The sequence below is a fragment of the Haemorhous mexicanus genome, chromosome 9 (assembly GCF_027477595.1).
Source record: "Haemorhous mexicanus isolate bHaeMex1 chromosome 9, bHaeMex1.pri, whole genome shotgun sequence".
Classification (NCBI taxonomy): domain Eukaryota; kingdom Metazoa; phylum Chordata; class Aves; order Passeriformes; family Fringillidae; genus Haemorhous; species Haemorhous mexicanus.
The window spans coordinates 27,292,105-27,319,802 of record NC_082349.1 but is presented as its reverse complement, the minus strand read 5'-3'; the positions used below and the strand labels follow the sequence as shown (position 1 = coordinate 27,319,802).

At 51.3% G+C, this 27,698-nt stretch overlaps 1 protein-coding gene across 2 annotated transcripts in view; it reads left to right on the top strand.

Moving 5' to 3' along the window:
• The window catches only part of ASTN1 (astrotactin 1), a 59,917-nt gene extending 35,842 nt beyond the window's left edge, over window positions 1-24,075 (top strand). The window contains exons 9-23 of one of the 2 annotated variants that reach the window (XM_059854609.1): window positions 3,530-3,604; window positions 4,066-4,203; window positions 4,521-4,671; window positions 5,345-5,511; window positions 6,313-6,507; window positions 6,820-6,947; window positions 9,563-9,667; window positions 10,468-10,656; window positions 13,009-13,277; window positions 13,507-13,640; window positions 14,009-14,160; window positions 14,496-14,631; window positions 14,749-14,849; window positions 15,340-15,523; window positions 20,290-24,075. In XM_059854609.1, coding sequence (XP_059710592.1) covers window positions 3,530-3,604; window positions 4,066-4,203; window positions 4,521-4,671; window positions 5,345-5,511; window positions 6,313-6,507; window positions 6,820-6,947; window positions 9,563-9,667; window positions 10,468-10,656; window positions 13,009-13,277; window positions 13,507-13,640; window positions 14,009-14,160; window positions 14,496-14,631; window positions 14,749-14,849; window positions 15,340-15,523; window positions 20,290-20,524 — 2,359 coding nt within the window. In that variant the 3' untranslated portion in view covers window positions 20,525-24,075. Of the gene's footprint in view, window positions 1-3,529; window positions 3,605-4,065; window positions 4,204-4,520; window positions 4,672-5,344; window positions 5,512-6,312; window positions 6,508-6,819; window positions 6,948-9,562; window positions 9,668-10,467; window positions 10,657-13,008; window positions 13,278-13,506; window positions 13,641-14,008; window positions 14,161-14,495; window positions 14,632-14,748; window positions 14,850-15,339; window positions 15,528-20,289 lie in introns of those variants that run through there. The other variant, XM_059854610.1, reaches the window with a different exon arrangement.
• Window positions 24,076-27,698: the final 3,623 nt, after the last annotated feature.

The following is a 27,698-nucleotide window of genomic DNA, read 5'->3' as shown; positions in this document are numbered from 1 at the left end:
TCCTCCCGCCTCATTCCCCCGGCAGATTTACGGGCAGCCCAGGGAGAAAGTGCCGGCATTAGCATTTTTAATAAAGAGCTGCTTGCAAGGGATGGCAGGGTGGGAGGGGCGGGAGGGGGAGAGGCATCTGCAGCTGAAACCCGAGCGGAGCTGGGGCACAGCGGCGCGGAGCTCCGGAGGAGCTGCCGTGCGCATTGCCGATGTCACTCGGTGCTCAGGTGGCATCTGCTCTCTGCTCTTCTGCTAGCAGGGTGGTTAGGAAAATCAATCCACAAACACCAGAGGTTCATGTCCAAAAAGGAGACAGAGGAGTCCTTTGACTTTATTGGAATAAAGGGAGAGGCCATGGGACATTCCCCTGGGATCTCTCACATTTTTGGAGGACACAGCCTCCTTTTTATCCCAATTTCCCGGCCACATTTCCCTTCTCTCTTTCCCCATTTCTGAGGTACTTGATAGGTACAGACTTCCTGGAATGCTGATACCAAAGATTTCCCTCTAATGTACAACCCTCCCTTTTCATTTTTAATTCTTATGGAATTAGGGTTTTTTCTTCTCCATTGTTTCTTTCATCTTTCAATGTCTAATTTCATTTGTCAGCAAACCTAAAGTTTATTTGTAAAAGCAAATATCTTTTCCCATTCATCAATCAGTGGAATCCTTCCCATTGTTTCTTCTATCTCTCATTGCTGGTTTTATCTACCAGCAGACCCACAGCTTGTTTGGAAAGACAAATCCACTGTTCCTCTCAGGGTGGTTCTGGCTCTACATGGGTCCCCACTTTGGGGTCCTGGGTGCAGCAGGGATGCTCTGGTCTCCTCACCCTGGCGTGGCTATCCGTGTGCTGTGCACTGGTTGGAAACCCTGAAAAGCACAGGAGAACCAGCTCTGAAGTCACCTGTTCCAGTGTGTAACAACCAACCACTTTTTCCTCCAGTGACATCTCAGTCACACTCCCCTGCAGCAGCTTCTTGTGCCTTCTCCAGAGACCCTCTCCTGCAGCCCCTCCAGCCTCTTGCCAGCTCCAGCTGCTCCAGGTTAGCTCGTGGTGGCCACATCCTGCCAGCTCTGGGCTTATTCCTCACCCCACCCATCTTGTCTGGAAGAGTTTTGCAGGCAGCGGGGACAAGCTGGAGCACAGTTCTTGATGCTACAAGTCAGTCTGGCCTCCTCCCCTAGGGGCTGCAATTGAAGCATGGCAAGGGCTCTGTTGAGCTGGTTCAAAGCATTGCCAGCAGTGCCAGGTTTGGAGGGCTTAGGAGGTGTTTTGTGAGCTTCCACTCAAACCCAGATGTGGAGCAAAGCATCCAGATAATGGTCCATCTAGAAAAGCTGAGAGGCTTAAGATTGTCCTGGGGATCCACTGGCAGCACTCTGGCCTTGGGAACTTGCTGGCTGAGTGTGGGGAATTTGCTGGTTCTCAGGTGCCCTGGTAATTCCCCATTTTGTTGTTCCAGATGCCTGAGTTCCAAGGCTTGCAAGAAACAGAGCTGTCATTTCTAGCCCATTTAATCCAACCTGAATAGCTGCAGAGCTGCTGATCATTCCCACTTTTCTTTGTGAGCTCTGAAGGCCATGCAACCCTGACTCTCCCCTGCCATGTAGGGATGTAGCTAAAGGCTGAACATTGCTTTTAAGGGGCTTTTTTTTGACCCTAAGTAAGGGAAAAGTGTGGCAGGCTGAGGAGATGGCACACATCTCCCTTCCTGGAGCACACAAACCTCTTCCCTGGATCAAAGCCATCATCACTTTTTGCAAGGGCACGTAGCATTAGGACCAGGGGTAATGGGTTCAAACTGACAGAGGGCAGGTTTGATTAGATACTAGGATGAAATTCTTCACTATGAGGGTGGTGACACCCTGGCACAGGTTGCCCAGAGAAACTATAGCTGCTGGAAGTGTTCAAGGCCAGGCTGGATGGAGCTTGGAGCAACCTGGTCTAGTGGAAGAGGGCTAGAATGAGATGATCTTCAAAGTCCCTTTCAACCCTGGCCATTCTGGGACTCCATGATTCCATGATTGCAGGTATTTTAGCCACATGTGGAAATTGCATCCTGGGTGGACACAGCATGGCTTGGGACTGATTTCAATCTCTCAGGAGGGTCCAAATACACTGGCTCCATGTCCTGGGTGTGTCCACATGTGCCACCAGGCAGAGGTCTGGCAGTCCCTGTGCATCTACAGCACCTGCCCCAGCACTGAGCTCTGCTGCAGGCCAAGAGCAGCTCTCCACAACCACTTTTCCACCTGAATGGATGGGGAACAATGCCTCGCTTCTATACAGCCTCTGCCTTTGTTCCCAGCCTGATATGCTCCTCAAAAGCAAGAATAAAACCCATCTGCAGGAGCACTGGAAGGTGGGGGAGTGAAACATTCAAGGTGTTGGTGAGACACAAGGAGCACATCTCTTTCTGGATGAAGCTGACCTCATTCAAGGCAATCCGATTGTGGGCTGAATGTAATCCCCAGCTCCCAGCTGACCAGACAGGAAAACAGCATTGTATCCCAGCAAAGGAATGCTGTAATCCTGCAGGCAGGATTTTTGTAATATTATTATTATTTTTGTCCTTGCTGAAATAACTTCAGATTAGAAATTAAACTGCTTGTGCAGGAGATCTGTAATTGCCTCGAGAGAAAATCCCTGTGCTTGTCACTGGCACCTGACACTCCTGACTCTGAATTTTAGCAGCAGTGATGCGATGGGATGGAAAATCTCTTCTCCCCAGCTCTGAGCTCTTGCAAAGGGGATTTGGAGTTTCAGGGTTTGGGAGTGGGGTTCATGTTGGCTGATTCAAAGCCCACCGTGGCTGGGTCTCTTGTCTGTCTCACTCTGCAAGTGGTGGTCTGCCAGCAGGGCTGTGCTGCTGGGGGTTTGTGTCCCAAAGGTGTCATGGCCATGGGTGTCCCACTGAAAGGCACCAGCCTCCACATCTTAGTGGCTCATCACTCCTCACCCTGTGCTATCTACGACAGCAGGGATGGACTAACTCTCCAGCCTCCTGCTTGGCTCCACGCTTCCACCTTGTCTTCCAGCCCCCTTTGCAAAGCTGCCCTGCCTGGAACAGTGAAACACAAGGGTGGTAATAAGGCGGGTGGTGAAACTGGTGTCCCAGGCTTGATGGGCTGCCTGGCAAAAGCCTCACAGAGAGAGGGTCCAGCTGTGGTTTGGTTTTGTTCTTGCAATTCAACAGCTGTGATGCAAATCCCCAAAACAGGACCAGGCAGGTGGTACCGAGCATGAAGGGATGTGAGGATGGCTGGAGTGCATCCAACCCCAAAATAACAGGTGCAACACACCACTGGCCTATTGGCAGGCTGGAGCTGGGACGAGAATCTGATGTTGTAGGACCCCAAAATTAAGATCTTGGATCTGAGGCTATTTTATTGTTTTGTCCTGGCTACCCTCGGAGTCATCCAACCCCAGGACCCTTCTGCATGTGAGCTGAGGGCTGAGCAGGGGAAGCATTTTGGGCTGTGAGCAGCTGTGAGGACATGATGCTGGTGTGATGCTCCTGGTTTTCTTTTCCAGGCCTTGGCCATACACCATCTTCCAGCGTGGCTTTGACTTGGTGCTGGGCGAGCAGCCTTCTGACAAGATTTTTCGGTAAGTGATGAAGGCAACCTGCTCAGCACATTTTGGGGTTTAAATAGGACTCAGGGCATGCAGGTAGCCCAGCTGGCAGGGCTGAGCACAGCTGTCCTGTGCCACCTCCTGGGGACTTGTGAGCATGGCTGGGAAGATGTCCCTGCAGCTTCATGTGGGTGCTGGATACCCAGCAGCCAGCTCCTCCTCTCTGTCCGTGGTGACTGAGTTTTAGGCTCTGAAGGAGGGTTTCTATGGAAAATGAAAGTGCCTTTTTTTTAAAAATAAAGTTACATGCAATTTTTGAGAATCATTGTTTGTATTTGAAGGAGCCACTCCACTTTACCCTGCCCACACAACTTAGTTTGGGCTGGCATCCTTGCAGGATGAGCAGGGAGGCTCAAGGGCTTGGATTTGGGCAGAGACAACTTTCCAGGGTCAGCTTTTCCCTCTGTTCCAGCCTTTGCTGCTCTCCCTGCCAGGTTCACCTACACCTTGGGGGAGGGCATGTGGCTGCCCCTGAGCAAGAGCTTCGTCATCCCACCAGCTGAGCTGGCCATCAACCCCTCAGCCAAGTGCAAGACTGACATGACGGTGATGGAGGATGCAGTGGAGGTCAGGTAGGTGCCATGGCAGGGCGAGGGAGCTCAGGAGGGACTTCAGCAAACAGAGCTGGCATCCCTATCCCACATTTTGCAGGTGGAGATTAGTACAACCATGAACCTGGCCCTCTTTAGTCCTGCAAAGCTGAGCCTTTGGCAGTATTCCTCCTCATCTCAGGAGCTCCTGCATCCTCCTAAAAGCTTGGCTGCCATCCAGTTCACCATCAGCCCGAGGAAAGCCTGAGCTCTGGAAAAACCCACGCAGCAGCCACGGTCATGCATGCATCCACAACATCTCATGGAAGCAGTGACACATCTCCTCTTCCTCCTCACAGGGAAGAGCTGATGACCTCGTCCTCCTTCGACAGCCTGGAGGTCCTGCTGGACTCCTTCGGCCCCGTTCGTGACTGCTCCCGGGACAACGGCGGCTGCAGCAAGAACTTCCGTTGCATCTCGGACCGCAAGCTGGACTCCACGGGCTGTGTGGTGTGTGGCCCCAGGCACCTGCAGTCCCCCTTGGTGTCAGCAAGGAAGGACAGGCCACAAAGGGAGTCCTGCCTCCCTTACTGTCACTTCGGGGTGCACATTTTGAGGTTGATTTTGTAGCAGGAAGATGTTTTTGGGCTGGCAGCTCCTCTGTTGCTGGGTGCACACACACACACAGAGGAGGCAATAAGAGTCCATCTGTTGGTTCTGTGGGAGGCTCCAGATCACTCATGTGTGTGTTACCACCACAGCTGCTCTGCCCCAAAACTGAGGGTCTGTGGGGCTGCGGTGCACTGCTGCAGTGTCACCAGAGCTGGGCATTGGGGTGAAGAGGCTGAGAGTGGGGAAAAAGTGGATGTGGAAAGGGCAGCACGGCTTTGTCAGTCACTGGAGCTGGGTTGCTGGAGAGTGGGGTTGATACCAGCACATTGTCTTGGTAAGGGATGGCCTGGGGGGCTCCCACCTATGGGGATACACTCCTGAGGGCTGCAAAGTGGTGCAAGAGGAATCTCTGCAGCTGTGGATGGTGCTGCTGTCCTTCCTGCAGCCCCTGAGCACTGTTCAGGCTGCAGTTTCTGGTGGAGAGCAATGCTGGAGCCCTGCCCTCCACCTCAGCCCCAGAGACAGATACCTTCCCATGGGTTTTCACCTCCTACTTCCCCCACCCCACCAGTGCCCAACAGGACTGAGCCCCATGAAGGATGGCACGGGCTGCTACGACCGGCACGTGGGCGTGGACTGCTCCGACGGCTTCAACGGGGGCTGTGAGCAGCTGTGCCTGCAGCAGATGGTCCCCCTGCCCGAGGACCCCCTGCTCTACAACATCCTCATGTTCTGTGGGTGAGTGACTGTGGGAACCCAGGAAATTCCTCTGGTTGCCCTGGAGGACTCGAGACCCTGACAGGGGGCTCAGAGACCTTGGCACAGAGCCCAAGACCCCTGTGCCTTTGATCTTGACCCATGGAAAAAACAATTGCCAACTTTTATATGAAGGATTACAAGTCAAGAAAGTTTAAGTAGAATGATAGTTAGTTTGTCATGGGGTCAAAAATAGATTTTTGAGGTTTTTAGAATGGGGGCTTGGTGCCCCAAGATGGACGAATTTGGGCATACCCTGTCCTTTTTCCTTCTTCTTCCTAGCCTCCATCTTCTGGGTGATGTTGGCATTTTTAGATTGGTTTAGAGTAGAAACTCACTGTCTAACATAGGTAATAGGTATTGGGAAGTTATGGTAAGTAATGTACACGTAGTTTTTAGTATACAAAGATAACACTGCCCCAAGGATGGGCAGTGTGCCTCAACCCGACCTGCCAGACAGACCTTGGCAGGTTGGAGAAAGAATGTTATAGATAAGGAACAATAAACAACCTTGAGTACAAGAACAGAAGAGTTCTGACTCCTTTTTTGACTGCTGGAATAGGAAAAGAGACTTTCTAACACATCTTGGGGTTGCTCTGACCAGCAGAGATTCTGAGAAGTGACCCATCATCCCCTCCCTGGCCACGGGGACACCCCCAAAGTGCTGCTGTCCATTGCTGCTGTGACCCTGAGCTTGTAGGGTTGGGATGGAGGGGGTCTCCTCTGTTCTTGTGTCTGTCCTCAGTGTTGGGGGGGCTGCAGCTGACAGTGCTGGCTTCCCAGGTGCATTGAGGACTACAAGCTGGGCGCGGATGGGCGCTCGTGCCAGCTGATCTCGGAGTCGTGCCCCGAGGCCGGGGACTGTGGTGAGCCCCGCGAGCTGCCCATGAACCAGACGCTCTTCGGGGAGCTCTTCTACGGCTACAACAACCACTCCAAGGAGGTGGCACCAGGGCAGGTGCTCAAAGGGACGTTCAGGTGAGTGCAGACCTGGGGAGGGGACCCCAGCAAGGTCAGACCTCAGCATCCCCTCCTCGAGGAAGGCGTGGAAGGAGCCTGGGGCTGGACTGTAGGAGACTGTCTGGTCCGTCCATGTCTGGCTTTGCTTTGCAGAAGATGGAGGGGCTGGTGGGGAAGGTGGGTCTGACACTTTCCATCAAGTGTAGACATCTTTTTAATCTGTTTCTGAACAAAAGGAAAAGTGCCAGGTGTCTTTTGGGATGGGTCACTTGCTGGCAGTCATTTCTGCTGTCCTCCAACCTTGCTCTTCTCTCTGCAATTAACTTCCAGGCAGAACAACTTTGCCCGGGGCCTGGAGCAGCAGCTGCCGGATGGGCTGGTGGTGGCCACAGTGCCCTTGGAGAACCAGTGCCAAGAGGAGCTCTCTGACCCCACTCCCGACCCTGAGTTCCTCACTGGTGAGTGAGTCCAGCTGGATCCATGTCTCTCCCACTGAGGCAGCTGCCAGCATGTCCAGCTCAGCACCCAAACCTCCCACAGGATATATCTACTGGGGGATATATCTAGTCTGGGTTTAGCACCCTGTGCTCAGCTGCACATCAAGGAACCAGCAGCTGAGGTTGGTTCCGTTTTTCCAGTAAGAGGAAAGCATTAAAAATGAAGGAAAGGCAAAGGCTGTAAATTAACTATGGAGTGTAAAAGCTCAAGCATCCGTCAAATATTTGGGGCATTTGCAAAAGGATTTTTCTTTTTTTTTTATTTTTTTGAAGGCAAAAACGGTTTTCCAACTACCTTTGATTTCTTTGCTGATATAGTGAAGTATTCAAAACCCAGTGCCCCCAAATCAAAATGTTTTGGATTGCCATACCAGAGCATCATGGGCTGTGAGTGATAGGGTATCATGGGTTCCCAGACAGCCTTCAAGGATTTGCCTTTTTTCCAAGTTGCCAGTACTCATAAGTAGCCTTCTTTTCCTTGCTGTTTGTTGCTGTTTATCACTCAGGACTCCATTTTCTTTGTGGTGGAAAAAAGCTATTTTTTATTCACATAACTCCTTTTTATACAGTTTTACAGACCTTATGTGTGACTCCAATTGGTCAGTAGTTCTCTTGCCAATTACTTTATTGGTAACAAGTTGTTATCCTGTATTGGTTGGTCACTCAAACTCTCACTATAGATGCAGGGACAGTTGTTTGTTAAAGATAGTTTTAATTTTTCTATCTAGTGGTGCAAAAACAGTTTATACAGGTACAAGTAATTTTTTTACCCAGGAATAGTTTATTATGTTAATGAATTGTGCACACCAGGATTGCTCTCACATGGGAACTTGCAAAGTACTAGCTTGACAAGGCCAGCCACTGATTCCAGAGCAGGCCTGATTTTATGAAGCCTTTCTCTATGATTTTTCTACTTTACTGCAACACTGTTGGCTGAAATGGCCCTGACACTGAGGAGCTGCTAAGCACAAGATGTGGCCAGCAAGGTGCTTTTGTCTCATAGGAGACCTTGTGCATTCCCTTTGTCTGGCAGAGCTTCCAGGAGAATTTTGGGAAGCCCCCATGGACTGTATCCAGGGTCTGGTGGATGCTGGTTGCCCTGACAGGGTGTATGGCAATGAAGGTGCAGGCAGATTCAGCAGGGAGGAGGGCACTGGTGGGTCTTGGGGGGCTGAGCTTCCCCAAGAGAGCTGTATGGTTGGGTCACTCCTGCTTCCCTGGGGATGCTCAACCCTGCCTGGAGGTGCTGGAGGACACCTGCCTCCCAGTGGGGCTCTCCTGCCTGTGACATGGTTACACAGATGTAAGGAAGGCACTGCCACCACAGCCTCAGCATCACAGCAGTGTCAGTGGGACTGGGATTTCACTGGCAATTATTCTGGGGAGGTCAAAGCCAGTAAATGATGCTATTCATTTCCCACTCTCTGCTGGCTTTGTGGCTGATTTAGAAGGGGGGGGGGAAAGGAAAAGAATATCACTGTGAATACACGAGAGGCAGAGCTGCTGAGTAAGGAAGGGCTGTTTTTGCATAAACACTTTGCAGGGAAGAGCAAGGTTTTGAAGCTGTTGGCAGCAGCCAGCACTGAAGAGGGAGGTGCTGGAGGCAAAGGATCTTATCCTGCTTATACTCTGTGTTCAGGTCTTCTTACAGAGGGGGGGATGCCCACTGTTATCCTCCTGAAGTCCTGCTGGGTGCCTCTTAGCAGCAGAGTTTGCTGTGACGTGCTGGCTGTGCAGCACTGGAGCTGAGAGGGAGGAGGTGCCTTTCCCAGCATCCTGCTGTGGCACTCTGGGGATGCTCTGGCCACCAAATTCAGAGCCATGAGCACCCTTCAGTTCCCTTGCTGGGGCTTTGTCCGAGGCTCAGGGGCCTCTCTGTTCATCTGCTCATAGAAGCTGAGCTGCCTTGTGCCTTGGGCAGGAGTAAGTGGCCGCCCAGCCCAGGTCTCCATGAATTCCTGGCTTCTGTAACTCACAGCTAAATGGCTGAAGAACAGGATGTCTTTGAAGGAGAAGGACAAACTCTGAGTCCTCTTCAGCCCCAGCATTGCCATAGTGTCCTGAGGGAACATTAGCATCAACAGGCAAGTGATTTCCCTGCCCATCTGCTGCCCGCTCAGCTCAGTCCCAGCCGAAAGGGACCCAGGGCCTCTTGGCTGGTGGCACTTGGGCACGTGTGGCATGACGGTGATGTTCCCAGGCCTGCTAGCAGCTCATTAAAAAGCACAGCTCTCATTAGTGACGTAATTAGCACACCTGGGCATGCCTTGGGAGTGGGCACTGGGAAGGAAGCAGGAGGGGGGGTGCAGGAGGAGGCTCATTATCTTCCAATGCAGAGACCTGGACAGCAAAATTAAACAAGCCTACATGTTTTCCTTCAAAGCCATCATTTTAATTGCTGGGGACTACCTGACCCTCAGCTCTGAATGCCTCCCTAGGGGCATGTGGTGTGTATAGAACCCTTTTCCCTGGTTTCTTTCCACCTTGCTGGATGTGTTGCCCGAGGCATGAAGGGCTACGACCATCCCCAGGGTGAGGTATTGCTCAGCAGTGGCATTGATTCCTTTCTCTGGCAGGGATGGTGAACTTCAGCGAGGTTTCTGGGTACCCCCTCCTGCAGCACTGGAAGGTGCAGTCTGTCATGTACCATGTCCGGCTCAACCAGATGACCATCTCCCAGGGTAAGTGTGCAGGGACACGGGGAATAAGGGGAGAAAGGATGGCAAGAGGTGACATAGCCTTCTGCTGGCAGGTGATTGTTGGAACCCAGGAAATTCCTCTGGCTGCCCTGGAGGACTTGAGACCCTGACAGGGGGCTTGGAGACCTTGGCACAGAGCCCAAGACCCCTGTGCCTTTGATCTTGACCCATGGAGCAAATTACCAACCTTTATATGAAGAATTACAAGTCAAGAGAGTTTAAGTAGAATAATAGTTAGTTTGTCACAGGGTGAAAAATAGATTTTTAGTGTTTTAGGATGGGAGCTTGGTGTCCCAAGATGGAGGAATTTGGGCATACCCAGTCGTATTTCCTTCTTCTTCTTAGCCTCCACGTTCTGGGTGATGGTGGCACTTTTGGATTGGTTTAGAGTAGAAACTCACTGTCTAACATAGGTAATAGGTATTGGGAAGTTATTGTAAATAAAGTACACATAGTTTTTAGTATAAAAAGATAACACTGCCCAAGGATGGGCAGTGTGCCTCAACCCGACCTGCCAGACAAACCTTGGCGGGTTGGAGAAAGAATGTTATAGATAAGAAACAATAAACAACCTTGAGAATGAGAACAGAAGAATTCTGACTCCTTCGTTTGCCAGGCTGGGAAAAGAGACCTGCATCTCAGAGTCACTCTGACCGGCAGAGATTCTGAGAGGTGATGGGCTCAAAGGCTGGCTGTCCATTGTGAGTGTGTAGGGGGGTAGCAAGGGCTTGGTGGACTCTGGGAACTGAGCATCTCCTCCATCTCCTCCATCTCCTTCCCAGCCTTCAGCAATGCACTCCACTCTCTGGATGGAGCCACCTCCCGTGGAGATTTTGTGGCGCTGCTGGACCAGTTTGGCAACCACTACATCCAAGAGGCAGTGTATGGCTTTGAGGAGTCCTGCTCCATCTGGTATCCCAACAGGCAGGTCCAGCGGCAGCTCTGGCTGGAGTATGAGGACATCAGCAAAGGTAGGAGCTTATCCTTGGGAAGGGTACTCATAGCCACCCTGTGAGAGTGGAAAGTGAGGTTTGCTTTTGGCATTTTGGAGGGTGCTCAGCCTGTGTCAGGACCGTGTCCCACGTCATCGTTTCACACCCTGCTCTCACACCCTTTGAAGCCAGCCAAAGGATTCACATGGATTGCATCAGGCCAGGCCAAAAAGAAAGATCAATACCCACAGCCCCAGGGAAAGACAAGTGCACCAATGCCACCGAGCCATTCTGCCTCATTCTGGACTTAACTGTTGCCTTTAATCTTATTCTTTCCTTTCTTTTGTCTCTGCCATCTCTACTCTCTTCCATTTGCATCCTGCAGCCAGACTTTTCTCCCTCCAATGTGTTTCCTTCTCCTGGCTAGAATTCTTTTAATGCCAGGGAACCAGTTAGGACCTGGGAGGTTCATCATGGTGCACAGGGCCTCTGGCACTGCTGCATCCCCTCCAGTGCCCTGGCTGCAGTGAGCTGTGATGGATCCCCTGTGGAAGAGGTCATGCCCACTTTGAAAGGCAGCTTTACCAAAGCTGAGGCAGCCTAACTCCTGCCTGCTGCCATCTGTCCTCAGATCTGTGGCACCTTGGTCTAGTGGAGGGTGTCCCTGCCCATGGCAGGAGGCTGGAACGAGATGGTCTTTATTGTCCTTCCCATTCCAAACTATTTTCAGATTCTGTGATTTTGTGATCTCTTTGCTGGCCTCAGCAAAGCTGCCTGTAGGCGTTTTCCTGCCTATGCTGGGGATGGTGGGTTGCAGCAACCAGGCTTGGGCAGCAAACAAGAGCCAGCTCCCAAGCCTGGGCATGGGGGATGCTGAGCAGAGCTGCTGCTTTTTAGATGACCTTGGTTTGCTGCTGCTGCCCAGGAATTCCCAGGTGCAGGCAGTGTGAGCTTGGAGCTCACAGGCGCCACAACGGACACATCATTTCCATCATGAAGCTTCAGAATTCTCAGTATTGGCACCAGCCTGTGGTGCTTCTCTTGCTATGTCCCAGCCATAGAGACACTTATTATCTCCCCAGGGCTCTTGTGAGGGAAGGGCTTCTTTCAAAGCCTGAGACTGGATCCTGAGGGCTCAGGTCTCCTGGAGCCTGGACTTCTTCACAAGCCCACCTGGGAAAGCACAGACACGGTGCTGTTTGGCTGTAGGCTGTCTCCAGATGTAGCACCTCCTGATTGCAAGTACTTCTTTTTTTCTCTCCTGCAATTTCCTCCTCTTTGATTTTCATGCTTGGAGGCTTTTCAGGTCTGGCAGCCTTTTTCCACCCACAGTATCACATTTAGGTTTCACTCTGGCACCTGCCACTTTCCTTCCTTTGCTTTTTGTTTGCAAACGTCAGGGGCTGGATATCGATTGAGAAATTGCAAGAGACAAATCATTCCCTGGCTCCTCTGCTTTTCCTCAGTGCCTACTAAGCTGCAGTTCACAGCCAGCCTAAAATGATCCATCTCCAGCTTCCTGGGGGAGCAGAGCAACACTTTTATCCCAGGTTTTGTTTGAACAGCCTTGTTTTCTTTGCAGGAGTCTCTAGGATGGCCTAGTGCTGGCCCATTTCTCCACAAATCCTTGCTATAGGGAGATTTTCCTCTTGAGTCAGGGATGTGGTCCATGGTGGCTCCCCACATACCAGGTCACCACTAATGATGGTGTGAGCCTGCCCTGGGGGTGAGGCTTTGCCTGCTCATCCTTCAGCTTCCTCCAACCCCACCAACCATCTTCAATGGTCCCCTCTTTCTTCTGTATAAATCCAGGGACATCCTTTGGCAGGGATTTTGTGTGAAAAGCACTGTTTCTCTTCGTGGCAAGGCTTGCCTGGTGTGCTACCCAGGGCACAGCAGTGATGGGCAGATTTTACCTTTTTGACTTCTGTGCAAGGACTGTTCCTCTTGTGCCAAAATATTTCCTGCTATGTAGGGCCAGGAGGGCTTTGTCAGGAGAGTGGTTTGGCAGGGGTCTCTGTTGGGGAGTCAGAGTTATGTGAAGGTGCCTAGGCAGGACCTCCAGGAGTCCCCAGCCACATGAAGGAGGCTCCCTCTCGTGGGGACCCGCTGTAAGGCTGGACTGTCCCAGTCCAGCTGTAGGGATGGGGCTGGGGAAACTGAGGCACAGGGAGACCAGAGGACCTGCAATCACAGAGGCCAGGGTGGGCTTTTTAGTCCAGATTCCTCCTCTGAAGACCAGTATTTAATCCCTACAGAGCAAAAGGATACAGGGAGCTCTTCAGAAGCGCTGCCTCTCTCCTGGGTGGAAGGCAGAGCTCTGGCCCCCTCATATTGCACTACCAATGGCTTGGAGCCCACCCTGGTGTCACTTTTTCCCCCCTTCTGCAGGCAACTCCCCCTCGGATGAGTCAGAGGAGCGGGAGCAGGACCCGAAGGTGCTGACATTCCCTGAGTACATCGCCAGCCTCTCTGAGTCGGGCACCAAGCGCATGGCAGCCGGAGTGCGGATGGAGTGCCAGAGCCGCGGGCGCTGCCCCTCCTCCTGCCCGCTCTGCCACGTCTCCTCCAGCCCCGACGTGCCAGCCGAGCCCATCCTGCTGGAGGTCACCAAAGCAGCCCCCCTCTATGAGCTGGTCACCAACAACCAGACCCAGCGGGTGAGGAGCCACGTGGGCAGGAGGGGTGGCAGGACTGCATTGTGGCTGTCTTTGGAGGCAGCTTGCCCAGATAGCATCATGTCCAGCCGTGGCAGCCCTTGCCCCTTGGCCAGCCCTGCTCTCCAGGGTGGATGGACTGTGCTGAACCCACCAGGGGATGGATGAACACAAGTGGTGGTGGGATGGGAGCTCACCTGCCCGGTGCTCAACCCCTTCTCCTGTCTCCCAGCTCCTGCAGGAGGCCACCATGAGCTTGCTGTGGTGCTCGGGCAGCGGGGATGTCATCGAGGACTGGTGCCGCTGTGACTCGAGTGCCTTTGGGGCCGATGGGCTGCCCACCTGTGCTCCTCTCCCACACCCAATGTAGGTGCCCAGCCTGGCTTTTTGGTGTGATGGACCTGTGAAGAGGTGGCGATGGCCAGCAGTGTGGTGGCAGGAGGTGGTGGGGCTGTGTGTCTTTATGGGGCAGGTTTGCAAAATGATGGGTGACCTGGGAATCGAGAGTGCAGAGTTGCAGTGTCTTTTCTGAGTTCAGCTGAAGACTGTGGGGCTGGTTGTGGATCCATACTGGTAAAGCAGCCCCAGGGAATGAGTCCTTTGGACCAACATGCCCAGAACCTGGTGGGGAAAGGAAGGGGGAGTAATTTATCTCCTGAGGTTGCTGTCTCCTGTGAGTTAATGGCTTTGAATCCCTTTTGTTATGAGAAAGTAATGCAAAAACTGTCCCCCAGCCTGCGTCTCTCCACCGTACATGAGCCCAGCAGCACACTGGTGGTACTGGAGTGGGGCCACTCGGAGCCCCCCATTGGGGTGCAGATTGTGGACTACCTCCTTCGTCAAGAGAAAGTCACCGACAGAATGGACCACTCCAAGGTGGAGACAGGTGAGTGGGGACTCCCCTGGTTCTCCAGGGAGAGTGGGATGGAGATGTTAGAAGAGAGCCTCAGTCTTTGTCTTTGCAAGGGGATGCTGCAATAAAACAAACATCCTGTAGAAGAGAGAGCAGCCTTTCTCCTGCCCACCATGCTGCAGAAAGGGGCAGTTCCATACCATGGGGATAAGGTTTTCTGGAAAAGCAGTGGGTCCAGCGTTACACCAACTTCATGCCTTAGCCTTGTTCTCCCTTGGCACCGGCAGTGTGGCAGCAGGCACAGGCTCTCCACAGCCCCAGGGTCACCTATGCCATCACCAGTGGCACATCCTCCCCTCTCTCCCTAGAGACAGTGCTGAGCTTTGTGGATGACATCATCTCTGGTGCCAAGTCCCCCTGTGCCATGCCAGCCCAAGTGCCTGACAGACTCTCCTCCACCATCTCCCTCATCATCCGCTGCCTGGAGCCCGACACCACCTACATGTGAGTGCCCTGTGCCATGTCTGTGGCAGTGCTGACATCCTGATCCTGTTTGGTGCTGCCTGTATTTCCATGTGGCTTTGGGAGCCCAGAGCTTTGTTTTTCCCCTTTCTCGTCCAGGTTCACGCTCTGGGGAGTTGACAACACAGGAAGACGTTCCAGGTCAAGTGATGTGACGGTCAAGACGCCCTGCCCTGTGGTAGATGATGTGAAAGCTCAAGGTGAGATGGAGGGAAGTGCTGGACTGTGATGCTTGGGACAGGAACATGCTGGATGCCCCCTCCAGCATGTTCCTGTGCAGGTCTCGTGTCCTGGCTGTAACATCTCCTTCACCCACAGTGGCCCAGGAGCTGCCACATGGTGTGGAGGGCTGAGATGGGGGGCTGCAGGAGGCACAGTCCTCTCTGAAAACAAAAGTGAATAAATGGTGTTTCCCTAACACTACTTGATGGCATCACCCATTTCTTTTCTTAATTAGACCAAACTGACTCCAGGGAATGCCATCTAGTCTGTAGGGACCTTGTCCCTGGACTGAGCCCAGGGAATGCCATCTAGTCTGTTGGGACCTTGTCCTGATGTGATGTAAATCATAACTCAGCAGACAAATCTTGGTTCTGGTCCTAGCTTCCCTAGAACTGAGCTTTAGCCATGGTGGGCTTTATTCATGCCTTTCCTTGCACCTCCCTGAACACCCCCTGTCCTTCTGCCCAGAAATAGCAGACAAGATCTACAACCTCTTCAATGGCTACACGAGTGGCAAGGAGCAGCAGACAGCCTACAACACCCTGCTGGACCTGGGCTCCCCCAGCCTCCACCGAGTCCTCTACCACTACAACCAGCACTACGAGAGCTTTGGGGAGTTCACCTGGCGCTGTGAGGATGAGCTGGGGCCCAGGTAGGCTCGAGAGCTGAGCTGGCTAAGCAGGTAGGCCTGCCCACCAGCAGGCTTGTCCCTCAGGGATAGTGGTCACCAGGAAGGCATCTCTTCAGCAAATCTCGTGATATCATGATGGATGATAGACCTCAGAGTGTCACAGTGGGGTTTCTATTTTGCTGGATGCTGTGCATGTGCAAGGACCATTAACATAGGGCAAGGTGGAAAGTGGTTGACTGTTGTCAACCCAACAGTGCTGTCCATCCCATCAGCCCTATCCTCTCTCTGGAGTTTGGCATGACACATTCATGCTGGGCAGAGTGGCAAAGGGATGGAATTCTCTTTTTTCCTTCACAGCTGATGCCACAGGCAAAAAGGCAGAAGGTTCTGGAAAAATAACACACCTTCGAGGGATGGAGATCCAATTCTGTTTTCTGCCTTTTCCTGAGCTTTGGCTTGAATGCACCTCTGTGTGCTGAACTCTGTCAGCCTGTGGTCCCCAGCAGGCACAGGACTGACTTTAGGTCTGAATTGTGCATTTCCTCACTTTTGATCCACATCTGTGGTTGTATGGGGGTGACAGAAGTGTTTTTGGTGCCCAGGCAGTGCTGAGCTGCCACAGCAGGTTTTGGAGGAGGCTCAGACAGTGCTGAGCTCTTCCTGTCTAAAATAGTCTCTTTGTGCCTGAGTAAGCACCATTATTCAGGCTTCTCCAAGTTGCTGAAGCCCCTCCAGCTGTCTGAGAATGTCCCATGCTTGTGGAGATAGCCAGATGTTCCCTTCTCCCCATGTCCTTCAACATCTGCTTTAGTCGGTGTGGTTTCCCAGTAATGTGGGTATTTCCAGTCAGTTTAGCAGGCTGGGCTGAGAGATTGCGTGTGCTGCAGTGGTGTTTCATAGCATCTGGCCTCCAAACAACCAGAGCTGTGACCTCATCTGGAAATCAGGGTTGCTTTCAAATGTACATCAACAAGAGCTCCTGTGTATGGAAGTCATGGCCTCTGCCTTACATTGTGCCCCACACCTTCCTCTTGCTGGTCTCACCACTGTCTGTCTTCCAGCCCTGCTTCTCCAGGTGATCACTTGTGTACTTCCAGCTGAGGATAGGAGATTCTCCATGTACATTCTGTGTCCTCCAAACCTCTTCTAGGCAAGTCAGAGAGACTCAGCAAGTAGCTTGTGCCTATCTAGCACTTAGTGCATTGGACTTGTCTCCTGGCACAGCTTTGGTGAGAAACTCTGAGGCCCTCCATGCCCTGGAGTGGAGGTGGGGTCTCTTTTCCCTTTTCCCATTTATGTCCTAAGAAATGTGAACTCTTTGAGGCATAACCTCAAAGCTCAGTAGCAGCGTTGCAGCACACAGAGTCTTTTTAGGGCAGAGGCTTCCAGCAGCTCCTCTGCCCAGGGTTGCCTCATTTCCCCCAACACCCAGTGGGATAAGCAGGCTTGGACTTTAGTCTCACCTTTGTCTTGATCTCAGCTGTGGTGATGCCGCTGTCTCCATTTCCAGATGTGAAATCCAGCCCCAGTTTGCACAGACCATCTGACATCTGTTGTGGTGATTTGCATGAGGAGCACATAAAATTCCTTATGTGACAGACTGGAGTCATCACAGAGCTGCTGCCATCACTGAGGCTGAGTGCTGCCACTGCTGCTCTCTGCCCCAGCGAGCACCAGCCAGAACACAGGGTGGAAGCTGCCTCCTCGAGCCCCACGAGGCAGAGGCATTGCCACGGAGCAGCCAAAATGCCACTGAATTACCCAAATGATACCATTTTCTGTGTGAATCTACGAGCCAGAGGGTTAATTGCACCCTCTGGAAACGTTGGAGTGCTCAGGGTAGGATGACGCAAGTCGCTGATGAAGTGTTTGCAGCTCGCGCTCCTTGGAAAGAGGCACTGAGGCAGCTGCAGCGGGCTCTGGTGATGACAAATCTTGGAAAGCAGACCTCCTGTTTGATCGTCTGCGAGGGCGAAGCACCCAGACTGGTGGTGACAGGACAAATCACTTGCAGATGACATTATTTAGCCAGCAGACAGTGTTTGTTTGACTGTTGCTGATGCTCCTTTGAAGTCGTGGATGCAGACCCACGCGACTGACTCTACCATGTCCCTCCTCCTCCACACATCCAGGACACCTCCTACTCTGTTCATTTGTGGCGCACTCAGCTCCCTTCTTGGCAGTGCTGGCTGCTGGACTGAAGAAGCATAACTTGTTGTGAGTGCACAGATAACTTGTCTGAGGCTGCGAAAGCAAGCTGCTCCCTCACGGTCCAAGATGGGCTGCAGAGAGTCCTGATCTTTGCATAATGGAGAAAAAAGCAAGCAGTAAGTGGAAGTTGGATTTGATGCAAAACCCAGTGAAGTCTGGTGGTGCCTATGGGCTTTGAGCCTAAATCTGTGGGATAATATCAGGCATTCCTGTGAGGGTACCTGTAATGCTGGAGGAGGAGAGGCACTCATGGCATCTTGGTTAGGTGTCAGGTGCAGAGACTGAGACAAGTGAGAGCTTGGCTATTTTCTCATGGCTGGCCAGCTTGGGTGGCTGTCTTCAGAGCCAACACCATGTTAACCACCTTTTCCTCTCTGGCATGCCCTGGAGATGAGCTCTGGAGTGTCACTTGTTATGTGGCTGCAGAGCTGGACAACCTTTCAGTGGCTCCAGATTGGGCCCTTGGAGCTGCAGTCACATCCAAGGTTTTCTCTCCAGGAAAGCCAAGATTGGCTCTGACTGGACTTGGGGTAAATTAATTCCTCTTCAAGCAGCTCTCCCATGGTGTGCCTGGCCTGATGGGAGGTGTGGAGAGGCAGTGGATGTTCCTTCTTGGTTGGTACACATATCCTGGAGCTGTCACACCAGCCCACCCTGCTTATCCTAAGTAAGAATTTCCAGTAAGAATGGGATTTTTTTCCTTCAGAGTCATGATTTGTGACTGCTGCCTGTTCTGGGCTGAGCAGATGCTGAGTAAAAGCTAGTGAGGGGCTGTATCTTCTTTTCCCTGACTATTCCAACCTACCAACTGATCTTGTAGCTGGGTAGGAAATTTATCCCAGCTCATCAGACACTTAAACTTTGGTCTGGGTTTCCAGGCACATGAGATACCTTCAAGATGCTTCATCTTAATCCATTGCCTCCATAGTGGCCACATTCCCTGGACATCACCCAAAGTGTGTGATAAATTTAAAATGGACACAGTGTGTTTTATCTAAAACATTAAAAACATTAGAAGCACAATTTTAAGAGGACAAATTTGAAAAGAACACAGCTTAGATCATGTTTGGCCATGATCCTCTGTGCTCTTCCAATATCTCAGCCAATACAAGAGGCTGGTGATTTAGCACTTCCTCACTACCAGGACAAGCCTGCACTGAGGCTATGATGCCCTGGATGTGCTGTATGTCTGTTGCAGAAAATGGATTCATCCTGGACCTCCTCTGCCTCTGTCACCTGACCTTCTCTCAAGGCTTCCTTGGCTGGGTTGTGGATCTTTACAAGCTGCTGCTACAGTGATTTGCCTTTCCTCACCTTGTTCTCCACAACTGGAAGGTGCAAAATGCACATGCAAAGAAACAGGGAGCTCTGCCACATCCCCTGCTCTCTCAGAGCTTTTTGGATGGGTTTGATGTATGCCCCAGTGTATCCCTTCTGGTTTGCACAGTGTCCTGTAGGACACATTTCCTAAGCTGTTACTAAATATTGTGAATAATGTAGCAGGAGTGTCATTCACTGTACTTACGTCTTGTGACATTGCAGCCCGTCTGGATCATAATTTTTATCTCACCTTCAACCTTCCATACAGACCCTCACAAGCCAGACAGGACATTCTGGTTTGGATTTTTTTCCTTAAATCTCCCTCCTTCTCAATGGTATCCTGGCTTGCTGCTCACAATACTGTGTGCATTTCTGGCACTGGAGAGGTTGAGGATGCCTCATTCCTGGAAATGTTCAAGGCTAGGTTGGGACTTGGAGCAATCTGGTCAAGTGGAAGATGTCCCTGCCATGGGATAGGGAAGTGGAACAAAATGATCTTTAAGGTCTCTTCCAACCAAACCATTCTGTGATTCTTTGATTTCTACACCAAGCCATGGATGACCAGCATAGCTCCTGAATATGCAGCACATACACTTAATGGAGAGGACACACATGGTGACACTGTTCTGGGCTGGCCATATATGTAATACCTGACACTTCTTAGCTTTTATCCCCACTGCCTACACTGCTATTGGCTCTGTTTCCTATCCTGTGATATTTGGGGTCCAGTAGCTGCAACAGCAACTGGTGGTGCCACTTTAGTCCTTGGTGATGTCCACCCAAGGGGGTGCTGGGGGTTTCACAGCTACACCTGTGACTGTCTCCTTAATAAACTCTCAGCAAACCTGGCCTTGTTGTGTGAGTGGTACAGGGTGGAAGAAGAAGAGGGGATAGGACAGGGAAGTGTGAGTCCCAAGACCACTGCAGCAGGTCTAGCACTGCCATGGAGACATGGGTATCCCTTCCCTGGGTAGGGGCTGTTCTCACATGGATTTAGCTTGCAGTGCTGCCTTGGGAATGGTGTGTCCCCACAGCCCAGCCATCCCTCCGTGTCCTGGTGGCTCCTCGCAGCTGCTCTTGCATTATCTCTTCTCCCTCAAGGAGCTCCCGTGGTGTCCTTAACTGTCTTAACTTTTCTCTCCTCATACATTCCTCCCACCCTCCCTGCCATCCTCTCCGTGGTGTCTCCATCACCCCTGCCACCCCTCGCTGTCCATCGCCCCCCTGGCATCTCCCCTCGCCCGCCCTCGCTGCAGGAAGGCTGGCCTCATCCTCTCGCAGCTGGGGGACCTCAGCAGCTGGTGCAATGGCCTCCTGCAGGAGCCCAAGATCAGCCTCCAGCGCTCCTCCCTCAAGTACCTCGCCTGCCGCTACAGCGAGATCAAGCCCTATGGGCTCGACTGGTCGGAGCTCAGCCGTGACCTCAGGAAGACGTGCGAGGAGCAGACACTGAGTGTCCTTTACAATGACTATGGTGACAAGGACTACTGAGGGTTCTGGGCACCTGCTCTCAGGCTGGCCTTCCCATGGGCGTTTCTGAGGGTTTTACACATGGACCCATGGAGGGGGAGGGTGTCACTGGTGTTTCTGGAGGCGAGAATTTAGATTGGGGAGCAAAACTGGCTGCTCTGTGCAGGACTGACTCAGTATTAGTTTCTTCTTCAACTTGGCCAAAAGCCTTTCTAGTTAGAAGTCTTGTGGGACCCAGTTTTCTTGGTTTTGTTTTATTCATTTTGCCAAGAGGTTCCTCAGCATTGGTGGAGAGGGCAGGCTGGGAGGGCACAGCCCTCTTCTCCTGCCCCATCCCTGCCCTGGCTGTGGGGACTGTCTTCAAAGGCAAGTGACACCAGTCACATGGGAGAAACATGGTGACACAGCCAGGATGGGAGAGCAGGTGATGTAGGCAAAAATGGAGGCAGGGCATGCAGGTCAGGTTGAGATGCTTATGTTTATGGCTGAGCTGTTCAGCCACGGGGTGGCCAGCAGGGTTGAGATGGGGTTTTTTGCAATTGTAAAGCATGAGGTCAGGGTGAGACCTGAGAGAGCAATGGTACTGTTGGTGGGCAGAGCTGGTGTGGTGTCATCAGCTGGGGCGAAGAGGCGGGGGCATTGTGACCCCCATCTCCTCAGGTTCTTCTGCCATGATCAAAACCCACAGGTGCTCCAAGATGCAGAGTCCTCCAAAAAAAAAGCAGCTTGGCCTCAGGGCCAGTAGTCAGCAGGACATCATGAGCTTTCTTCTTGAGGGACCACTTTCCTTGGAAGTCAATCTTAAAATCCTTTCTATTATCTTTTTTTTTTCTTTTACCCACTATAATAAAAACTTAGAAGCAACATCAAGCGGCTGCTGAGGAGAACTCATCTAGGAGAGCAGCAGCTGGATGACACAGACAAGATGTTCTGCACCAGACACTTGCAGCTGTGGTATAGCCCAGGCTCTGTATGGTGAGGGGAGAGGGATGCAAGATACCCCAATGCCATGGTGCAGGATGGTGCTGAAGGTTCTGCTCCCAGAGAGGGCGTGGAGGAGAGGCTTCTGGGGGTGTTGCTTGCCCGTGTTCAGGCTCACATCTGCCTCTTCCTCTGGTAACAATTTTTTAAAGCTAGAGAGCTGGGGTTGTACTGGGATACTGGGTTTGGTTCAGAGCAAACGATTCTCCAAATCCCTGTCCCTGCTGATGATGTTGGAGGCAGAAAACAGGTTCCTTTTAGCTTCAGCTTCCTGCCTGGTTTGCAGAGGAGGCACCTCTGGACTTGCCAGCTGCGCACCTTTGATCTAGACAAGACCAGAGACCTACAGTGGGATTTTTACGATGCCTCCAGAGAGAAATTTCCTTTTTATTTTTTTCAGTCTTGGCAGGAACAGTCTTCAGCCTCATATGATTTTCTGCCTCATTCCTCCTCCTACCTGCCAAGGACATGGCTCGAATATTTGTGTGGTGCTGAGAGGGAGGTGGCTGTGCTCTGCACCCGGTCACTGCCGACAGCGCTGCAGCACCAGATTTTCTTAACAGCAGCTCAGTATCTTCCTGCAGGACCACACAGTGCTTTGCTCTTTCCTTCTCATGGGCAGACATCTCTCCAGGGGCAGCTGGCCTGGACTGGGGAGCTGCTGGGAGCAGCCACCATCAGTCAGTATGACCTGGGCATCCCTGTGTCATTGCTGTAATGTGTGTCTAGCAGGGGTAATCAGACAAATGTTTGCTCTGTGCAAGAAGGAAGTCTCCTGGATCCTTTTGGCTTTTTCTTATGTGTTTGTCCTTATATTTTGATGTGCCTGATGCTGCCAAGGGCTTAGGGCTCAGAGTGAGACCAGTGCCACCTCCATGCACAGGTATAGAGTGGCAGGTGATCGGTACTGAGTCATCACTCCTTTTCCTTTTAGCGAGACTCTTGGCCAAGACACTTCTGTTTATCCATTTGCTTATCCCAGCAGATGCTGAGACAACTTTTAACTTCCAGCCAGGCAGCCATCCAGCCATGGGCAAAGGGCACCTCTGCTCAACACCTCGAAGGGATGTTTGAAGGAAGTCTGCTCTGGCCCAGACACCAGTTGGTTTCTCGCCAAGTAATACCGTGTACATGGCCTTTATGTGAAATGCAGACTGTTTTCCTTTGGGTAGCAGACTCCTCTCTTTTATTGCTTACTAGGTGCAGCAGCAAGGACAGGAGCAGTGCTGTCTGCCAGCCACTCGCTGTGACACTGCCAGGAAAACCCTGGACACCCCATGCATTCACACCTGCCTAAGTTACTTTTTCATCTGGCCCCAAGATTTACACCGAGGCTCTGCAGATATTTCTGTTCTTCTTCTGTGCTGACACTTCAAAGCCCTTGCATGGGCAACCAAAGCCCTGCAGCATCATCAGCCAGCTGGGCTGGGCTCTGCTCCCTGGGTCCTGGCTTCTCCATGGGCTGGGCTTTGGAGAGTGAGGGGAAAGCCACCCTTCCTTTGGGGTCCTTTGGCAGCATCCTTGCACAGCTGGATGGGGCTCAGCATCCTCACCCTGTGACAGACTGTGCAGGCTGCTGGCAGGTCTGTGCTCTGCTGCTTTGCCCACTGTGGTGCCCCTGCAGCTGCTGTGCTGGCAGGGCCTGGCAGCCTGGCACATCTGTGGGGCCATTTTCACAGTGACCCTGGCTTTGTGAGGGCTTCCTTCTTGGTATCCTCACTCTAGCTTTGCAAGTCAGAATCTTGTCCAAGCTTGGATTTTCTTGCCCAAGTCTCTCAGCTACCACACGAGTCCCTTTCTGACAAATGCCAACAGCCACCATGGGATACCAGACCAATCCAGCATGGGGGCTGTCCCTTGGTTGTAGACCTGGCCTTGGTGAGATGTGCTGTGTGGGGCTTGCTCACCCAAAATAGGCGTGCCCTGGTCTAGTGGAAGGTAGTGCTGTCCATGGCAGCAGGGTTAGTACCAAATGCTCATTAAGGTCTCCTCCAAGTTAAACCACTCTGTGTCTCTGAGATTGCCTGCAGAGCTGACACCACCCACATCTATTGCAGGGTCCTACTGTTGGGCCTGCACAATATTTTCTCTCTTGGACTCCTGATTCTTCCCAAGCTGCCAGCAACAAGAGGATTCTTTTCCAACCATTTTTGCAACCTCCTTCTACCCCCCCCCTTCTTTTTGTTTTATTTCTGAATTAATGAGCAATCATTCACCTGAGATGAACCTCTGAGTCGTTAATTTTTCTTTGCTGCGTCCATACCCCTGTAATAGCATTACTACCTTTTCCTTGTCGTGGAGTTATTTAACATATAAAGACAGTTTTGTCCTTTTCTTTACAAAGATGGCTATAATTCATGTTCCTTGATGTTCTATTAAAACTCTAATGTGACGTTTTACTACTGTAGATTGAAAGTAGGGTGCTTTAGGGTGATATAGCCATGTGGCAAGAAATACAAAACCCTTCTGGATTACTTTAAAAAAAATAATTAAAAAAAAACGGTTTTAAACAACAGCAACAAAAATCATTGTACCACTATGTAAAACTCCAGATGATAATTTAACTGACTATTAAAAGGAGCTGTTAGTAATCCCTGGCTCTGGCAAACTGGAGTGTTTGTTTATAGTTTTGGTCCAGTTGATGTCATCTTTGGTTGCAGATGAAACATTCTCAGCCTTTGAACTTGGGTGAGTCTTCACACAAGTTTAGCATTAGCCTGTCTGCCCACTGGGTTAGCCAAATCCCAAACCACTCAGCACACACAGATGGAGCCGTGTCCTGAGCCTTGTCCTGCCCACCTGCTCTGCTGGACGTGGGAAGATAAAGATGTCTCCAGACATCCCTTTTTTTGGGGAAAAACTGCATGTCCTCAGCAAGGATCTCTCAGCCCTTGATTTGCAAACCTTCACAGAGGCTGGAACTTGGACGCAAAGTCCAAAAAAAACATTTTTTTGTACATAAGGTGGGTTTTACCCATCTTTTAGCCATTCTTTTAGTATATAAGGTGGATGGGATGGTGCTGGCGCTGTCTAGTGATCAACCACCCCTGGAGAATGTCCTGGTCCATCGGGCAGACTTTGACAGAGGACTAGCAGCAACATGAGTATACATGTCCCAGAAAGAATGTGAAAACCTGCATCTGAACAGATGTGAGATCTGCAGAAGATGCCAAAAGCCACTTACAGTGTTGTGTTGTGTGTAATGGTCAGGCCATCAGGACTTCCAAGGGCAGGTCCCTTGGCCAAGCCCAGTACGTATTGCCACCTGCCCTGCCAGATGGGTGGAAGACCCAGGGAGAGCCTGGGCAGACAGGCAGACAGGCAGGACACTTGGGAGGACACAGCGGGGATTTAGGGACTATAGCACAAAAATCCATAGGAAACCAGACTTCATCAAGTCTTATGGAACAACTTGATTTTTTTTTTTTCTTTTCCCAGTGCTAAATTGCAGGAAAAAAGCTAAAAATACACCCAATACTTTCCTTCTGCTATTTTCCATGCAGTTAACCATCATCTCATTGCACAATAAGCTGTGGCTATAGAGTGAGATTGAGGAGAAGGAGGAGGAGGAGGAGGAGAAGGAGGAGGAGGAGGAGGAGGAGGAGAGGGTCTGTGTGGCAGCAGAGGGTGCAGATGCAAGCATTAACTGCTGTGTCAATATCTCAGCATAGCTGGCTCATCACAAAATCTTCTCAGGAGTCATCTGGTTTGCAATCCACGGGGGTTTGGAGAAGGCCACCCCAAAAAAGGGTGAAGTGGACTGCAAGGGGTGCATCACCAGCACATTGGTAGGTTTTTAGGAAGGGTTTGGTAATATGTGTGTTGGAAGGGGTGCTGTTGGCTCCTCTCCAGAGTGCCTGATTTGGGGAGCTTTGCTCTAGAGAGGACATTTGATGTCACCAGGAGATGCTGTTCCCCCTCTGGGACTGAGTCCCTGTGCCAGACATGATGAAAAGACTGAGGAGCATCAGAGATGGCAGGAGGAGGAAGAGTGGGGTTTAAACACAGGGCAAGGGCCTTTTGGTGGTTCTCAGACCACAGGTACAAAATTTACCTGGTCACTGAAGAAAATAATGAAAAAAATTCCCAAATCTTAAAGTAACTTTATTGTCTTGGGTTTTAACTTTCTTGCCAGGATACCACATGGTCCTCTGGCTCTAGTGTGGGTCACCTGCTCCCCATCCCCAGGGATGTGAACACGCACACACAGACACACACAAACTCACATTTCCCTACATTTTAAGTGGCTCAATTGCAGAAAGTTTGTAGCATAAGGAGGAGAAGACCTTCTGCAAAAGTGTTCTTGCAGCTGGTGGCACAGCAAAAGCTGCCTGGGTAGCAGCCTTGAATTAGTGGGTGGCATTGGAGGTGTCCCCCCACACCCCAAAACCCAAAGGAAATCTCCAGCTGGGCTGTGACTGTTCTGGGAGAGTCTCCAATTTGGGAAGAGAAGAATATGCCAGACCAAACCACCTCCCTGGCCCCCTTTTGGGTGAATCAAAGAGGCAGGAGAGATGGAAGATGAGAAGATTATTTATTTTTCATAGATTTTTATAAAAAATAATTATCAAATACAAAAAAATAAAAATAGCAGCAGCCTCCATTGTGAATAAAACCCTTAAGGGGACAAAAACCGCTCAGTGTTGCTATAGAACAATATTTCAGTATGTAGAAGCTGTCTGGTCATAAGAAGCACAAATGTCTACCAGCCAAGCCAGCACTTCCTGTCCCAACCCCCCAGTTCCCCTCTCCATGGGGCACAGTCCCTTCCCTGCACACACAGGTGAGCAGAGGAAAAAAACAGGATTTTCATGCCAAAAGGATACAAATTTAGTATATAAACACATAGGCATCCAGGTAATGCTACACCAGGCAGGGAAGGGTTTGTCATGGCAAGATGCTGGGACTTGCAATTCTGCTTCTGGGTGTGATGTTCATCCCATGTCCCCACTGTCCCCACCTGTGGGGGCTGCCAGAACCCTACTTCTGCTGTGCTGGAACTCCTGGATCTCCCCTTTCCTGCACTGGTGGGGCAGGACAGGCTGCCCAAGCTGCACATGCTGGGGGGGCAACTATTATTTGAATTTCCTTGGGTGCTTAAGGGTTGGTTTTTAATTGAAACATGGATATCTGACAAGATATTGCTGCCATCTGCCCAACTGACAGTGAATTCTGGGGTGGTGTCACTTGTGCACGATGAGAACAAAAATGTCAGTGTCCAAGAGGAAATGGGGCTCATTGTCCCCCACCTCTCTTCAAATCTCTGCCTAGGCCAGGTGGATGGGGACACTTGGGGTCAGGAAAGGGCCTGGAGAAGGACAAGGCATCTCCTGCCTGGATGCTGGTAGAATGTCCGAGCACCTCTGCCCCTACTCGGGTCCTCCAGTAAACCACAAGTGTAGGAAATTCCTGACAAAATAGGATGGGGTAGAGCTAGTGGAAGCTCTGTTTCCAACGATGCCTTGAAAATTCCTGGTCTCTCCACACCGTGTCACCCTCTCTCCACCACTCCTTCATCAGACAAACTCTGGCTTGAAGCCTGTATCCAACAGCACGGGCCATGCAGGCAGGACACAGCCTGGAGTCCTTTGGTCCCAGCCTGCAGCTCACCCGGAGACACTGCCATCAGTTCCTACTCTGTGATCCCTTCTCTGCTCTCCTCTCCTCTATCTCTTTTCTCTGCCTCTTTACAGCACAAAACCATCAGTGATAATCCCAGCTGGAGCCAGGCACCTTCCCTACTGCTGCCTTTATGCAGCTGGGTCCAAGCTGAGCTTCTGGGAATGAATTATGGGGGCAGAGTTTCTTGCTGGGCTTCTTTGAGGCCAGAATTGAATCTGCAGATTTTCACTTAGTGCCTACAGGAGCAAGAGCCTCTTGGAAGTCAGCAACTGTATGTCCAGCCTGAGGGGCTGGGACAGAGATAATAATAAGGAATACTAATACTAAGGAAAATCTCAATGAGAAAAGATAATTCTCAAACTCTCCTGACAGGTTGGTTTTGGTTCTTTTGGCATTACAGGGTCTAGTCTCCTCTGAGAGCTGCTGACAACACAACTCTGCTGGAGCTCAGATGTGAGGGAAAGAGAAGAAGGACCACCACAGCATCCTTCATTCAAGCATCACACAGCTACACTGGTTTGGCCTCTACATCCAGCTGGGTGTGCAGTGGCTGGGGAAGTGAGACAGAGAGGGAGCATGCTGAGTCTTTTTG